The sequence below is a fragment of the Hippoglossus hippoglossus genome, chromosome 21 (genome assembly GCF_009819705.1).
Source record: "Hippoglossus hippoglossus isolate fHipHip1 chromosome 21, fHipHip1.pri, whole genome shotgun sequence".
Classification (NCBI taxonomy): domain Eukaryota; kingdom Metazoa; phylum Chordata; class Actinopteri; order Pleuronectiformes; family Pleuronectidae; genus Hippoglossus; species Hippoglossus hippoglossus.
In genome coordinates this window covers 16,331,916-16,349,761 of record NC_047171.1, presented here as the reverse complement: position 1 = coordinate 16,349,761, position 17,846 = coordinate 16,331,916, and the positions used below count along the sequence as shown (strand labels likewise).

Here is a 17,846-nt window from a genome sequence, read left to right as displayed (position 1 = left end):
GCATTTTTTAAAAATTTGTGTTAGTGTTGACAGTCCTGCTTTGCCTGTGTATCAGCAGTTGTTTTACCTCAACTGAAGTGGGTTTGACATCCTGCAGCAACACTATCTATTAAATAAACGTGAGGTGGTATCATTCATAAGCAGTGAGGAGAAGTGTTCTCACCTGCAGAACTAAAACTGTTAATGAATTCATATCATGGAGGGTTATGTAACTGTGCTAGCTGAGATGGAAAGTGCTGCCACCTTGCTCGTCTTAATGCATTCAAGGCTCCACAGTGTCAGATGGCCCCCGGTGATCCAGAGGGCTCAAGATGGCAATGCTGTTTTACAGTCTTGATGTGTGCGTCTGTGTGCAGGCCAGAATATGTATGTGTTTGTTAGATTAGGCTGGGATGTGCTATTCCATATGGTTTGGTGGCGACACATTTAAATCCTTTTGGCCTTTTGCCAAATGTGTGTAGTATATATTATGTGTGTGTCACTGTCTTTGCACTGAACCCTTCCCAACCTTCTGTCTCATTTGATGTGGAGTTTATATCCAAAAAGGCTTATATAAGTGATGTAACGTGTGTGTGGTTTTGCGACTATATGGTCAGAGTTCGTATCAGCAGCCATAATCGGTGTGGGTTGTTCAGTTGGCCCTTGACAAACTGTGAAAGGAGCATAGTCCCAGTGAATGCAGGTCTCTCTGCGCTGTCATTGGTTGAGAGACTGCTTGAAAAAAGTAAACACCCATCAATCCTCCCTGGCACCCTGTCTCTATTCCTTCTCTTTTTCTCCCTTTGCTGCCATTACAGAGAGACCCGGTGACATGAGTTGTAGGGAATACTCCCCACCTCCCCTCCGCCTCCTTTCTCCTGTGCACTGTAATCCTGACACCGAATACCGCCCCTCAGAGAACAAGTGTCAGCTTCAGAATAGAGCGTGCAGTCAGTTCCCCCCCTTTACCCCCTCTGGTAAGCATGTTAGAGAGTGCTAATGTTGATGGAGGTGACAATTAACTATACAATGATCACAGCGATGGCGCTTGTACTGCTGCCTCACAGCCTTGCTAAAGAGATAAGTGACTGATCTCAACACAACTGGGACTGGGCACATGGCAGATAAGCACATAAAGGGACAGTTACTTTGGTGAACATAGTGTAAGCTTGCCTACCAGATGTTCTGCAAGCATTATGCTGCATATTTGACTTGCAAATATCAGCAGCCTATTTATAGTTCTTGTTGAAGCTTTGAACCTTAATGGAGCCTTAGTCATTTTCTATATATGATAATAATCACACATCATATATGTATGTCCAGTGATGTTGCTCTTTGAAAACGACATCCAAGCTGTTACCCTGGGAAAAAACTGAATTTCCTTTTCGAACACGTCTGTGGGGAAATGCCATGAGTTGCATTGAAAGGAAAGGGACCTTCATTGTGCCTGGCGAGAACACCTTAATGCTGCTGCTTCTGCTGCTGCTGCGGACGTCTTTGCCAGAAACCCGTGGCTGCCTCTGAAAAACAGGGGAAATGTTTTGGAGACACAACCTGAGATAATGACCACCTTGCAACCCCCACTGTCAGGTTGTGAAATGGCCCAAAGATATTTGCATGAAATAAATGAGAATCTTTCTCACGTCCGGCGCTGCCACGGCCAAAGGTTTACTATCGCAGATGTATGCTCCATCTGGCCCTGTTCCTCCTCGTTTTTTTTTAACCATTCGGATACACCATCGTGGTTTGTTCTTGATTACGGATGATATTCGTTAGAGGCCTCAAATTAAAATGTTTGAAGTCTAACATCTTGTTAAGTATAAAAGCGCATAAAAAATAAAAATCTTTAGAAGTGTGCGGCAGGACACCAAAGTTAATAAAGTCTCATTAGACCTAAACTGTGACAACATCTCCAAAGTGAGTCATACCTCTTTGTTTGTCCTGCTTGGGATTTCGGCGAATACAGAGTTGATGGGGGGTCAAGTGGTCCTCTATCCTGAGCAAACATGGACATGGTGACAGCCGCCGGGACAACAAACCATCACGAGAACCAGGCTGTCCTGCCAACATTCTCCCCGCTTCTCCGCTACCAGCAAGACCCCCCTCACCCCCCAGCCTAGAGCTGTGATCCTGCATAGCCGGTATAATGAAGCCATATAAGCCTGTTATTTGCCGCTTTACGGCTTGTTTTATGAAGGTGAGCTGACAAGCAGCTCCCAGAATGGTTCCTGTCACTTTAACAGACAGCATTACCAAGAGAAAAGGACCATTGGGGAGGGAGGGCAGGGCGAGCAAGAGAATGGGCCGGGGCCTTTATGTAAGTCCTGCCAAGGCTTTGATGGGTAGAGGTCTGGCTGGAGGCTATCACTGGTACATTTTACGTCTTCCACCTTTTGTCGGGGGGACATTATTGACGTTTGACCTATGTTCTCATTCCCACCTCCTCTTCACTAATCAATTACCACATCGATCCATTAATCAGACAGGGTGATGGCCAGTTAAAGGGCCTGTGGGTATGTGTGAAGAATTGTGGGATAGGCCTCAGGCTATCGAGGAGGAGGCCCTTTACCTGTGGAGTGCACGGTTGAGCCTGTGACTTATCAACTAGTCCTGGCCCTTACTTTAAAGATATGTGTAGGTCCTCATTCGCAACTTTCTCCTTATACATTGCGTGACGTATTTGTGTGGGATTATTATGTATTCATTTAAGCAGAGAATAAAGCCGATTTCTTAAATTGCTGCCTTTTTTACACCAGTTTGTCCCCTGGGTGTGCATGGATGAATAGATTTGACATTACAACTAACCATTGATTAAATGTATTAAACACATGCGAACACGCAAATATAGCTCTGTATGTTTTTACTCATATCTACAACAGGAAATCAGAAACACACAATCGTTCCCAGCCTAGAAGCCAACAGGGTGGAAATCGGCAGGAAGTGTTCTTGTTAACAAAATGTTATTCTGTATGACTTTTGAAACATTGGCTCAAATATCAGCATTCACTGTGTCACTGAAAACAAAGATGCTTTTTTGAATGAGAGAAAACATGTTTTTGTTCGTCTGACTGTTTCCATGGAGGTTATGCAGTAGCATAATTGTGCTTAGGCCATAAACAGAAACAGATCAGACACGCAGACAGCCAACAGATCAAAACGGAAGCTGCGGGAGCGGAACCCACCATGCTTTGATTTGGTTTGGTGTGTGCGGACTAAAGCCATCACCCCAGTCCATCTTTGCCCTTGCCAAGTTGTTTGCCAAAACAGAGAACGATTTAGGAATGAAAGTTGAGAGAGAGAGAAAAGCTGTGGGCTGTTATTGTCGGACCCCCCTCAGGCTGACCAGGGTCCAGCCGACAGTCACCCAGCTCTTGTAGGTTTAGTGAATTGAGAAGACACTTCTTGTGTGGATTTTTCAATTCTTCAACATGTCATTTGGCCGGGAGTGCTATTGTCTCCTGCCCTTTTTCTCCCTGCTCCTTCTGCCAAGACGAGTCGTGTCATCCCCTCGTGATCAGCACTTTTGTTGCCTTTGTTTTTGGCCCTACCTCAGAAGTCCATCTTGTCTTTTATGTCCCTGCCTTTCATGCATAAGGGAACAGTTGTGGCCTGTTGTGGGGCTGTTCCACTGCATTTCCACCAGTGGGGTTTCCTTTCATTCTCTTCAAAGTACTACAATGGGGCTCTGAAGCCCTGAATGGCCAATGCAGAGTGCACAATCCTACAGAGCCCGCTCATTTTGTTTTGCCAGAGTCAATAAAAATGCTAAGTTAAAAGCTAACCCCCTTATGCCCTCCTCGAATGGAGCGACTTGTTTGACCTTTTTAAGTTCCCCTCTCAATTAACTTTTAAAGATAAATTCATTGTTTTTGAGAGCTCATGTAAACCATAATTTTTTACACATTTGATTTTGAAATCTATGATAAATCTATGTATTTCAAATTAATTTAGACAATTTTTTTTTAATGAATTGAATGGATTTATCGAGTTGTCTGTGACAAGCGCAGAGAGCAAGCTGGAGTGACAACTGCCCATCACCGAACTCAGCTCATACACTCTTATGTCCTTTTACAATCTGACGTTGCCCTGTCCTGAGACCGGGATAAAGACATCTCTGTTCTTCTAAAGAGGAGTGGGATTTAAATAGTTTTAATGCGGAGGCATGAGGGAAGGAAAAAAAAAAGAAAAGAAGTCTGCAGTCATCAATGGGCATTACGGCAGAGGCCTTGCATAAAGGCATTGTGTGCCGATTTGTGAGCCGTGGACTTTGGGGAGGATTACAGGTAGAAAGACATTGGCTGCTGAAGATAACCGCCATGACTTCATCCTCATTGTGTAGATTAAGGCAGAAAAGCCAAACTAATGAGAACAGAAAAGAGGGGAAGACATGGATAGGAGGATGAGTAAGGGGTTTTGTTGATAGGGAGAGACACAACATCACTGGAATCGGCTTTTTAAAGCGAGAGAGAGGATGTTGGGCCAGTGGTGATATAATCCGAGGAAGTAAGGATGAGAAAACATGCTTGCTCTTAACATGAAAAGCTAAATTTAGTGAAATGGATCAAGACTAAGGTTAAATGAGCGTAAATCATGATTGCATTTTTATGATGATGAAGGAACGCATGAACAGCAGTGTTCCTGTTGCTACTGAGAGTGTTGCTTCCTTCACACCCCTGAACAAGTTGAATGTCTAGTTTTGGGTCTTTAGATCAGTTGTTTGATTGGTGCCTTAGTACAGTCATCATCAACAAAATATTAGCAAGTCCAGTATGCTATTGTCTGTCCTGTGCCTCCCTAAAAGAGAGACCAGCAAACCAGTAAACTCTGCAGCCCCCTCCTGATCTTATCTACAGGGGAATGGATTGTGCATCCCAAGCTCTAGTTTGCTGGAGGGCATGCAATGAAAGCAGGGGGCAGAGAAGAAAAAAAAGTAGAAGACAAGTGTTTGATTCTTTCCTTTCCCTGTCTTAGGTGTCTCTGCTTAATTTTTCAGGATTGTTCTGCCATCCAATTGTGTCCTCAGACCTGAGGCAGTGAGGGGAAAAAGAAGCAAAACATACACATACAGCATCATGCTGTGAGGAAGACCATGTGTGGGGAATGCTTCAGCTCTCTTTCATTCGGAGAAACAAAAAGATGTGTCAGATAGGCAGGTGGACATGAGGCTAGGTAAATATTAATGACTTCTTGACCGTTTTATTTCCCACCCGCGGACAGCTTTCCGCAGACAAAGGGCCTGTCAATGCTTCAACAATATTGATTTCCCACCTACTCTTTATTCATCTTTATTTTCACCAAATTTAATCTCGAATCTTGAGCACCGCAGACCTCAGAATGTAGTTTGCATATTAAGAAGTAGCTGATTATCATGGGGCAGAAACACAGATCTTTAATTTTGTGCATTTTAGACACAGCTTGTGCCTGCACCACCATGTTGGAGATAATTGTGGAAATCTACATATTGAGAGGGAGGCTGTCGTCAGGGCCTGTTTTCGAGTGGCTCTGTGGTTATCTGCTGTAATTCATGTGGTAGGATGAATATTACCACCTGAATTAGGCTATTATGCTGCCAGGTGGAGGCCAGTGGAGTCACAGGAAATAGTGATCATCACGTCATGATAATGAAGCAATTATTGCAGGCTATTTGTTATACAGTATTTACTCCCAGTCCACAATAAGTCACCTTATTTCAAATTAATTATTTATCAAAACGTAATATATTGTATGCTGCTGCTGCAGAAGCATAGTCTTTAGCATTTAGTTTGCCCGGCCCACAGGGACACTACTAATAATACTAAACATATAGTGGCAAGAACATATCATCACACAAATTCCAAAAGTCTGCCTTTTGAAAACATGAGTCACGTTTGCCTCCACCTATCGAAGGTTTTGCTTTCACCCCTTTTCGTTTGTTTGTTTGTTAGTGGGGGAAAAAACTACACAACAGTTTTCCATGAAACTTACTGAAAGGATTGTACATAGGCCCCGGAATGAACCTCTTATATTTTGTCCCTTATCTGGATAAATGGGCAGCTCCAGATTTTTTTTTTCTCCTTCATAAACATTTTGAGATGTGTTTTTTTTTATGTTTTATAATTCATGGATCTTGATGAAAAAAATCAAGCATCTTTAAGTTTGTGCAATTTGGTGTTGCTTGATTGAATTCACTTGATTACTAATTCATCCAGAGGAAGATTTCTATGACCATTATTTTGGGATCATCTGATTTATGTCTGATGTTCCGAAGCTCCCACCCTTTATCACCACTTATTAGCCACGACTTGTGTACACTTAAAAATTCCCAGAAAACAGTTAACGCTTATCTCCGGGATAAACCTCAAATGTGAGTAGTGTTATTTAAAAGAGGACACGCTCAAGACTTAAGATTTGTGTGGTATTGTGAAATCCAAGAACCTTTCCATAGTTTGACATTTCTTGGTGACATGCTATCACCAGTTACCTTGAGAATTATCTGTAATCCTGTGTGGATTACATGACAGGGGATTTCGGAGATAAGGAGGTCGAACTTGTGAAAAAGAAGAAGCTGAATATAGCGAACATGCACATCAGTCATAGTTGTGGTGGAGATTAGATGTGAAGTTCAAGGAAATGTGGTTCAAGGTAGATTTATTGTAGTTAAGCACTATAGACACTGACTGTGAACGTCAGATCATCAGCGGCTATCCCGTTGAATTGAAGATCAGCTTATTCCAACACACTGCTTTGTCCCACTCTCTCTGGTGTTAAAGGGAAATGGAAAATCCTTTGCATTGAAAAGAATAGAGAACTGTGATACATTTTATAAGAACAGAGTTTTTTGGCTGTTCACGATAACATCACTGTTGGATCTGAATTGACACTGAGGAAAGTCCATGTCTCGTCTAACGTACAGCTCACCTCCCTCTTACCACATTCCACTCGCCTTCCCTCATCCTCTCCCTCTCAGTGCCAATTCGGCCTGGGTCTGCTGCCTCGTCTCCACTAATGAGAACCATCCCCGTCCAGCACCATATAAACCCACTAAAACACACTTCCCTCTGATCTCAGACCAGTAAACGTTGTCACTGTGGCTAGGTCCAACCAGTTTATAGCTGCCAATATACCCACACATCTCCATGTTATCATAACCTCTCATGTAAAGAAAAATAAAATAAAAAGAGGGAAAGAAATTTGTAACATTGGCGCATATGGTACTTTAGGGACTGTTAATTACATAGAACACGGTTAGGATGTATTATTGGGGAAATGTCAACCAGACAGGGTGGCGTAAATACAAATTCCCCAAATGCAGAATTCTAGTATGTGGAAGTGATGCATTTGATGATCTGTGAACACTTCTGGCCCCGTTTTAGTTGTAATACTCCGGGGCTGCATCATAATAGGCGGCCAAAACAGAGACGTTTGGAAACTAGATGACGCAGTCAACTGAAGCCTATTTTTTAGGAAAGCAAAACATTGCAAAACATTGTTTTTTCACAAGTTTCAACTCATTTTTGGTCAAAGAAATGGTTTTCACCATTGTTGTTTCTGGCTCATAGTATTTCTTTCTAACCAAGCAACCAAATGCAGGATACACAATCTGCTTCCTGTTTACACTTCACTACACCACACATATAACCAATGTATGTTAATGGTCTCATGCCATGCGTTTTTAGGTATGTTAGTGTGGATGGGAAATATTACTTATGCCAACATCAAGGCACCACTTCCTGTAGAATGCTTGTGTGGATATGGTTTTAGTTTAAAAATGTCATTTTATAGATAAATTCATATTGATTTGGCCTCAGTAAATCATGTATCTGACATGTATGGGGCTCAGTAAGACTTGCTACTCCTTCTTATTGACTTCCCACAAATTTAACATATTTAGATATAATTTAATTTTAGAGCGTGTGACCCAGTTGACCTGCCTCATTTCTTCTTTACTGCTCAGTTTACTTTAAGATCAGGCCTTTTTAAAATGATGAGGTAGATTGGTGGAATTAAAGGAAATAAATGCTGATTTTGGCCTCTGTGATTGACCTCTGCTTCTAGTGTACAGTCTATAGCCAACATCAAGGTACCACTCCCTCTCCCCCGTTTCAGTTTTTTTCCTTCTTAATGAAACCTTCTCTTAAATTACTGTCACCATCTTTTTGTACTTCAGCTATATTATAATATGTTCCTTTTAAGTGGGCACTTAATGTGGCTTTTCAACATTCCCCCCTGAGCAGTATGCACAGAATAGACTGATTTCATTTAGATCCCAACAGCCCCCTCTTGCCGCCTACCACTCAGCACTCCCTCTTCCTACCTACTATTTTCCTTTCTTGTTTTTAGTTTTTATTTCTTGTCTATCAACTTGGACCCTGCACATTATAGACCTTAAAGCTCTGCATTTTTTTCAGTATAGTCCACAAATTGCATGTTGGTGCGCCATAGTTATCCCTCCCACCTTTGCCGTATTTCTCCCCAAGGCTTTTGTGAATACTGTCCCTGGCTCAGTAAGACTCCCATGTACCTGGAAGCACTGAATTGCTGGAAGCAACCGGAATTGGTTTGAACTGCCTGCTCGCAACCGCAGCATCTCAGTTTATAGGCCTTAGACTGGAGGGCTTGTAGAAGCGTAGTTGACAGGATTAAGTGGCCATTGAAGTGACTTTAGCTCCTTTTACAGAGCAAAAGACAAGAAGAGAAAATAATTTGCCCCCCTCGTGTAATAGAAGAATTGACCCCCCACCTCCTTTCTTTCTCTTTTTGGTTCAATATGGTCCCTTGAAGGGCTTCTGATGCCCTGCAAGAGTTGGTGGTAAGAGACGTTGTTTCTCGCTGTAATTACGTAAACCTGATCCCTGAACATTTGGCTACTTATCAGGGCCAGTTGTTTCAGAAGCCAGATTGATGGAACAGATAATTGAGATGTGTGTGCAATGATTGTGATTGTTGATGTGCACGTGTGTGGTACACAATCCGACTTTACTGTGTGTTTTGTGATGTTGTGTGAGCACCGTACAGGTGGGAGATGTGATGATGAGCAGTTTTGCCTGCATTTTTCTGCAGGACCTCGAGTGCTGCTTGAAAAATGAAGCGTCGTTTGTTGCGTGTTTTTTTCAGAACTTTTAAGAAGCATGGTCTGAAGAGCAAAAACAGCGTCCTCTTAAGTTCTATTGAGATTTAAGTTCATAGGGGATTGTTTTTAACACAATCAAGGTTGTACTGATTTAATCATTAGTTAACTATTTCAATAATATATGCTGTGCAATCACTTCTTAAAAACTGCATTGACAAGGCTTTACTGTATGCAATTTATTTTATGTGTGACTGGAGGACATACTGTATATTAATATAATTCAATAAAAGAGCTCTGACTATTTGAATCCTGAAGACGATGTCCATCTTTTATGGATGCATTTAATCCATCTGGTAAATGTCTAAAAGTAAAGCATTTTCTACTACATATGTTTGCATCTAGTTACACCTCCTAGTAGTAGTATCAATAGGAAAATGAATAAAGGTATGTAATCTGGCATTAAATTAAAAACAAACTTAGTTTTTTTTTTTACGATGAGTCGGCCCCAGCCACCACCGACACCCCTCCTCATTCACTTTCTGTCCTGCCTAGATATTCAGCAGTGTGGCTGCATTAGCATATGAGTGGCTCAGTGTTTGGGTGAGTTTGTTCTCAAAGCACAGGTCAACGTCTCTCATCCACTTCAATGAATAGCTGAAGGGCAAACAGAGCTACCAAAATGAAACGTTTCCAGACTTTCACTCGAGTCTGGAGGATGTGGCCTCCTATGCTGGATCTTCATAGACACTGTGCATATTATGAAGATGAATACAGCAACAACCTTTAATTATTCGTTGCCCTTAATGTTGATACTGAGCGTACTCATGACTTATGTATGCACTTAAATATGTACTTCATATTTACCCCTGCCTAAGTGTTGTGTATATTTGTGTGGTCAGACAAACGTGTGTTTAAATATGTATATATATATATATGTGTTTTAAGGGAGCGTGGTTGGCTCCTGCCTGCAGCCTGGCAGTTCTATCCCGAATCATGGCGTCATCTACATCACTCTGCAGGCTCCTTGCTGCGCTACATACCCCGCAGGGCCGTTCTCTACTGCCCTGGCAATGATGAGCGAAAATTGAGGAAGCTGACCTCGTTGGATGTCGACTGTGTCGTCCTGGACTGTGAGGATGGTGTAGCCCTCAGCAAAAAGGTACACAAATACACAGATGCACATTTATCAGCAAAAAGCAGCTTAGTTTGATCAGGGGCGCACACAAACACACGGACAGCTGTGCGATCCTGAATGAATATAATTCCATCTCCCTCCTTCAGACAGGTGCTTGGTCTTAATCACTGAAAGGAAAACTACCTAAGTGACATGTTTAAAACAAGCACATTTCACCCCATTATGATGGCACAAAGGCAGTGGTTCCCCCTATCAGGGTTCTTTAAAACAAGGTGACCATGTCCCACTGGGCGAGCAGCGGGAAAGCACCAGATGCAGCAGGTTAAAAGCATTCTCCTCCCGCCCACACGACCTCCCCATTGGCCCTCCTGAACTGCCCATGAAATTGTGATTGGTGAGTGGGATAAAGGCCTGGGTAAAAAGTTAACTAACAAAGGTTTTTAAGTCATGATAATAAAGATGATTGAAATGGCTGGAGGCTGTTCCTGTAGTGGACAAAGACAATAAGATGATGCCCTGGGTGACTGACAGGCTAAAAACTGTGACCCCGTGATGGAGTTGGTGGAAGTCAGAGCTTCCGTCTTTATTGCGTTTTTAGAGGGGGAATGTGGAGAGGAATGCAGCACTGAAGCAGCCATTCAGGCTCCAGGAGAATTCAGACGCTGGACTCTTTAGCTGTCAGCCTTTGACAGGATCATATCTTACTTTCAACAAAAGTTGCCTCCTCCAATCCACTATTGTTCACCAACCCACTAATTTCACAGGGGCTAAAACTATTTCTATTTGCAAGAAACAATTGTCTTTTAGTAATTATTAGCAATGAGGGCTCTGTATACTGTAACAAAAATAAAGGGTGGAAAAGTTCTGGTTCCCTTAACATGCTAAATAATTTCCCTTAGTTGGCTATTCCCTTTTCCACTCAATTACACAAGTAATCAAAATACTTATACCTACAAAAATACCAATGAATTCCAGGAAATAGTGCTGCATATTTTTCTGTGGTATAATCACATTACTTCCCCCATTACTCTCATTACTTCTCTGAGCCAGCTGCATTGGTACTACATGGTGCAAAACATGGCATCCGAACTGATTTAAGCCACTCATTCACACCATAGTCAACCCAATGTGCCAAAATCCTGTAACCCATTATGTGTTTGCTTGGTCATACTGTGTAATATAAAAATTGGTTATGTTCTCAATAACAAAGTGCACCTTTCCTACTGGTATCCTTTCGTTCACTTCCCACACTCTCAGCTTCTTCCTCCACTGTGGCAAATGGAAATCCATGGGGGTTGTTGTGTAGTTATACCTTCCCTTAAGATGATAATACTTCCTGTTGGATAAACAGTGTGTCCCAGTGTGTGACAGTGTGTTTTTGAGAGGGAAGGTTGCCAGGAAAACCATTAAGCATCCACCATTTTGAATACTGATTGTTGTGATTTGAAAGCAATTCTGTATAATATTTTATATTATTAGATTTTATTTGGAAAGTATTTAGTATTCACTTCTGCAATTGTTATGTTCCAATGCGAAAACACAGCAAAAACAAAGTATTTGGTTGTTTCTTCTGCACATTTATTAAAAAGGAAAAACTAACTTATCACATTAAGTATTTTGACCCTTTTATTCAGTACTTGGTGGAAGCACTTTTGACAGATATTACAGCCTCAGATCTTCTTGGATATGTTGCAACAAGCCTTGCAGACCTGATTATGAGGATTTTCTACAATTTGTCCCTCCAACTCATTTTGACCTCTTTCAGGTTGGACCGACATTGTCGTTGGACAGCCATTGTCAGGGTCTTCTGAGATAGTTGCTTGGGTTCGAGTGGCTGGGCCACAAAGACTCCTGCATTGATTTGTTTGTCACCTTTGGGTCGTTTTCCTATTTAGAGGAAAACCTTTGGCCCAGTCTGAGATCCTGAGTGCTCTGGACCAGGTTATCATTAAGCATATCTCCGTCGTACTCATCTTTCCCTCAATCCTGACCAGTTTCCATGTCCCCCCTGAAAAAACACCCCACAGCATGATGCCGCCACCTCCATGCTTCAAAGTTGGAATGGTATTGAGTGGTGCCTGTCTTCCTCCAGATATCATGAGGCCAAACTGTTAAATCTTGGTTTCATCAGACCAGATTTGTTCAGTGCTGCAGTGACTGTTGTTCCACTGGGGGTTTCTACCATCTGCACACAGAAGTTTTGGAGCTCAACCACTGTGGTCACCTCTCTTACCAAGGCCCTTTTACCCCAATGGTTTTCTGAATCCACTGTACATGAGAGAAATTCATTAAAGAATTGTGAATGCTCTTGGCATTAAATAGTCAAGTTTAACTTGTCCATATTAACTAAAAGGTTGTATTGAGGAAATATTTTGTATTTGTAGTAATGCAGCATGGATTTTAGTGTCCCTGGTAAGATACACTTAATGTGGACTGAGGGAATGGAAATTTAAATAGCAAGACTCAACACTTGTTTATTAACTAAAATTGTAATGTTGGGAAAAGGAGATGAAAGGCTTGTTTAAAGCGGCATCAGCTGTGCATTTGCTTTGTCTGTTTTATGGCTTACCTTTACCGAAATCATATTTTTAAGCTTTATTTATTTTGTTAAATTTTGCATGCAGTAATTGTGTATTTGGCTCTTCGCAGTGGCTGCAGACACTGGTGGAATACTGAAGCTGCACTGCTAATGAACAACGTTTACTACCCAGCCTGTGTAGACATGGTGTAAAATGTGCAGACGGAGTTTTATTGGGCAGAGGGAGAATGACATGGGGACTATCATTTGGCTAAAACGATGAGTGTGTTGAGACAGTTTTAGTCCTTCTTCAGTAAGAGTTCAGATCATAAAATCCCTGAAGTGATGCCAGTTAAGAATATTGCACCAGTTAAATAGACACATAAGAGGTCACAGACGATTCCATTGAGCACCACAACACGAGACTGAAAAGGAAACAAAGTTAAAAATCTTAGACATTTTCAAATCTTTACCTCTCCATGTTTGCTTTTAGCCTGCCTCCTATGTCTGTGTTTACTCTTCTTTAATGTCAGTTAAATACTTAAGAAAGAGCAACTTAACACTAACTAGAAATCTTTATTTTCTTTCCCCCGTTTTTCTAATCTTGGGTTTTAATTTCTCATGTAGAAGTGCCCAGGGTGCAGTGCTTTTTTACATTTATGATTGTACGGTACTTAAATTTTATTTAATTGTTTTATATTATTAAAATGATAAATAACGCCACAATATCTTGTGTATTTAACTTCCTTTGTTTACGTAAACAAGCAAGAGCGAGACTATCAAAATAAATACAGATATTCAAACAATCTAAGAACAAATTAGTCAGTATTTAAACATGTCACAAGTCCATCCCATATATGTTTATCAGTTTATTATTTAGCTTAATTGAACTTGATAAACAGAAATATCATAGTTGAACAATGAAAACAGAAGTTGTCCCATACCAGAACCTTGAGGCACACCTTTTCACACCATAATACACCAGCATTCATTTCAAGATACAGACTAAACCACAATGCATGTTGCAAGACTAACAGCATGATGTTTTTTCTGAAAGGACGTGGTGATCCACATGGTCAAACGCATTAGTGAGATCAATACATATGGCTCCTGTGAGATTACAACCATCAGATGCAGAGAAAACATAGAATTTTGAGAGAATGGTAATGGTGGGAAACTTATAGATTACAATGTGTTTGCTCAGACCATTTCTATAATATATACAGTAGCTGCAATTATATTCACTATGACAACCACACTTTCGGCACTGTGTGTTTGTCAAGACAGGCCAGACCTCAATAAAGAACCCTTAATTCATGTCTCATGCATGGAAAGAGGATGGCAGTAGACATAGCTAACTAAATGCCACCCTGAACCACTGTTTTGGTTAAGTTAACAATGGGTTAGGCCTTAAGTAGGGCTACTGCCCCAAACCACCCTCCTGTAATGCGTTCATTAATGTATTCTTTTCATTATCTCTCACCTTCACCTTAAAACAGGGAAGGATATTCATGACAAAAAGGTACGCAATGAAGGTCAGTCCACCCCCTCCTGTTGAAAATTGAAATCCGGTAGTGCCCGCTTTAATTGCCTGCCGCTTTGACTCGAAAAATGTCTACGTTCAATCTTGGCAGTAATGCTGGCTGCTTTAGAGGCAGGGAGATAAGAAAAGGAGTAAAGGGTAGGAGCCACCCAGAGCTCGCTAACTGTCACCATGGACCCAGAGGGGAGAGAAGGGGGAGGAGAGAGGGGAGGGAAGACAAGGCTGACTGCTCTAACACTTTTACACATATCATCATATCTGTATGATCAGTGGGGTGGAGGAGGAGGGAGGGCAGGTTGAAACCCCGGAGCGGAACTGACGGCTACACCTGTCCTCTCTCTCCTCCTCTCTCTCTTGCCGCCTTGTTCTTTCATTGTCCCTCTCTCTCACTCGTCTCCCCTCTCCAGGGTCTTCAGGGTTAAGATTGTTTATCTCTCTCTCTCATGTTCTCTCTCTGTCTCTTAGTGCCCTATGGTCCAGTATTCCTCCTGGTGTTTCTGTCTCTCTTGCTCTCTCTTTTCCCCACATGGGTCCCTCCATCCTCCCTGACTCCCCCCTGCCTCCCTGCCATAGAGATTCTCTTCTAATCCCTGGAAGTTTGGAACTAATGAACTAACTGCTGAGCCACTGCCACGGAGCTTGGTCCCAAACTATACTGTACTTCACACTCGATTTCCTCTCCAGATGGCATGGTGGAGCGGCCGACACGACGGGGAGCACCTTTCGCACACCAGCACGCGCCTGCAAATGCACACAAGCACACAAGACATGCAGAACACAAACATGCACACACACTCAAACGTGCACATGTAGACACATACACGGGCAAGGCATTCACACACAAACGTGCGCACATAAGACGGCATGCACATACACAACTTGTTTCAGTTGACAGCCCACTGTGCATCACTCAAGTATGACACACCAGTTTCCTGGGTTCACTGTCTGTACATTACAGATCCAGAGAACTTTATACATCTAAAATAGCCTGTCTTTAACTGATCAACACCCTCAGTAGCTCTTATAGGTGATGTGGAATCCAGAAACCAGTCACTCTGTATTTATTACAGATTTATGAGAACATTGGTGTGATTACAACCATTGAAATACTTGATTTCACAATGTTTTTGTTGATGCAATTTGTGGAAAATTACTTTCTAGGATGGTTTGTCTTAGGAAATATTACAGAAATATGAGGAGAGATATTGGAGATTGATTTGTAGACAGTTCACAGCAATACACCTGCCAAGTTTGAAGTCAATCGGGTGAGCGGTTGTTGAGAAAACTGAAATTCAGACAGACACATTTCTATATAAACAACAGTTGCGTAGCTGGTACCTACATCAACACAAAATAAACCTTCAAAATATCACAAAGGGGGTACTTATTAAAGGGATATTGCACTGGATTATAAGGTACAGGTACCACATATCTCATTCAACAGTAATCTTAACTTCTTGTGAAAATGTGATCCCTCACCATCATCTGGTCAATTTAGCTGCATTTCACATTAATATAATCACATTTTCTTGTTTGTTTTTAGTTGTTTCATCTAAAAATGTATTGTGACTTTTATAAGTAGTTTTGGTTACTTCATTATTTAACCCTAAATTTTTAACCTTTTCATTTGTGCACTGATAAAAATGCCCTCGTTTTTTGCTGCCCCCCCTTCCTTGGTCGCACTTTTTTACCAAAGGTCCCCAGATACACCTGTCTGGTTGCAGTGAGAGCAACTGAGTGAAGAATAGAGAACCTATTGTAGAGTGGATTACATTATTACGCTCTATTAACTTTAGGATGTAGCGTAGTCAATGTATGAGCTGTGGTCCATGCATGAACTATGTCTGACACCAGAGATTTTCAACTTAACATAAATTATGCAGCCAACTGTCAACTGATACATGACCTCAGCTCAGTGTTCACTGTGTTATTTCAGAGGACACTGAAAGATCTGCTCTACATTTAACAGGATTCAAATGACTAAACTCTTGACAGAATGAACTCCTGGGAAATAATGATAGCCAGTTGAATTATGAATACTGAACATTTGTATTTAGTGTGTGTCAGTATGTGCATGTATTTACAGCCCTATATATGTGGGTGTGTGAGTGTGTGTGCGTGTGTGCGTGTGTGCGTGTGTGTGCGTGCGGACTTGTGCTCAACACCTCAGAGGACCCCGGAGACTTGAGAGAAACTCCCAGTCGGGCTGCCAAGACTCACAAATGGGATGTGAGCTGCTCAGCCAGAAAATAGACCCTGTTCCAGCCAGATCAGAAAGACCTTCCATTCCAAACTCAGCTGTCTGTCACAGTGGATGTGTGTGGGTGTGTTTAAAGCAAGACTCTGTGTAACTTTTGTCGTGCAGCAGCAACGGTGGCCTTTGCAGCCACATGTTATTACTGGGGGCTGGCGTCCTAAATTCGTTAAGTAGTTAAGGGTCATGGAAGCAGTGTACCAACAGAAACAAATAGCGCATGTACAGTTAACAAAGCCAATCCATTAGGCAACAAAGTCAAAATAATCATCTCCGAACAAACCAGCATTCATGCTGTCCACTCATGTCAGCGTTCCATCAATCTGGTTGACCGAAAACATCTAAATCCACAGCAGATGTCTGTACTGAGAATACTAATCTAGCGTCTTCGTATGGCTAGACCCTTGGTTGGTGGTGTGTGACATATTCCTGTAAACCGCTCTCCCAGGAGATCGCATCCGCTAAACTAGCTAGAATGGCAAAAGATGCCTCCACGTGGGAAGGAAAAAGATGCTATTCGCCCAATAGGACAAGTCGTTGTAAGAGCATAATGAATTTAAAAATGTTATTTGGAGGTAACATAGTTGCATAATTTTGCTTTAAGTGTCAGGTATGGAATGGACTCCTTTGGGAGGAGACCATAGGCGAATGAGAGGTCACGGCGCACAGGAGAATGATGACAGCGCTGTGATTAGCATTCACTGCTATCGAATGGAGAGGTCTTGTGTTGGAGCACATGGAGACTGCAGGGATTTAAAGCAGTGAAAGTTTAAGAATTATGTATCATGTGTGTCTTTTTAGATTTAATATAAATCTCAGATTTCACAGACTATATTTTCTGCCTTCTCGGGTCTTCTGATTGCCTTTTGAAGCACACATTCTCGCAGCAGCTCCAGATACCGTAGGTTAGGGGTGAGGACTGTGGCCAAGCGAGGGATCAGAAAGTGCTGAGACATAGAGAACAGAGAGGTCCTCTCTCCTGCTCTCATTATCCAGTTACACTCTTGTGTTTGTACTGGCATAGCAGCAGCCCGCACTGCTCTGTGCTACGTGGGCTGTGCAACACACCCGACACTTGGATACGAACCCTAGGAAGAGGAGTGATGATGGAGAAGCTGACGAAGAGAGGAAAACATGAAAGAATGGGAGGAGGAAGAGAGGAATGGAGCAGATGTTGGCGCATGAGGGGGGAAAAAAACAGCAAAGCCTTATCTTTTGTTCAGCAAGAGATTAATTCATTTGTAATTTAACTGATGATAAAAAGACCCATTGTATTATTGTTTTCACCCAGTGATTAAAACAGCGTGCGCAGGCATCCAGTCACAGTGTCCAGTTTTGCATCTTCCCAATGCACTGTTAAGGCAATTG

At 41.9% G+C, this 17,846-nt stretch overlaps 1 protein-coding gene across 2 annotated transcripts in view; it reads left to right on the top strand.

Moving 5' to 3' along the window:
* The window catches only part of clybl (citrate lyase beta like), a 68,177-nt gene that overhangs the window by 19,136 nt on the left and 31,195 nt on the right, over window positions 1-17,846 (top strand). For both annotated transcript variants that reach the window (XR_004612534.1, XM_034574553.1), the window contains exon 2: window positions 9,974-10,187. Coding sequence is in view for 1 of the 2 variants with exons in the window: in XM_034574553.1 (XP_034430444.1) it covers window positions 9,974-10,187 (214 nt within the window). In the remaining variant the exon portion in view is untranslated. The remainder of the gene's footprint in view (window positions 1-9,973; window positions 10,188-17,846) is intronic.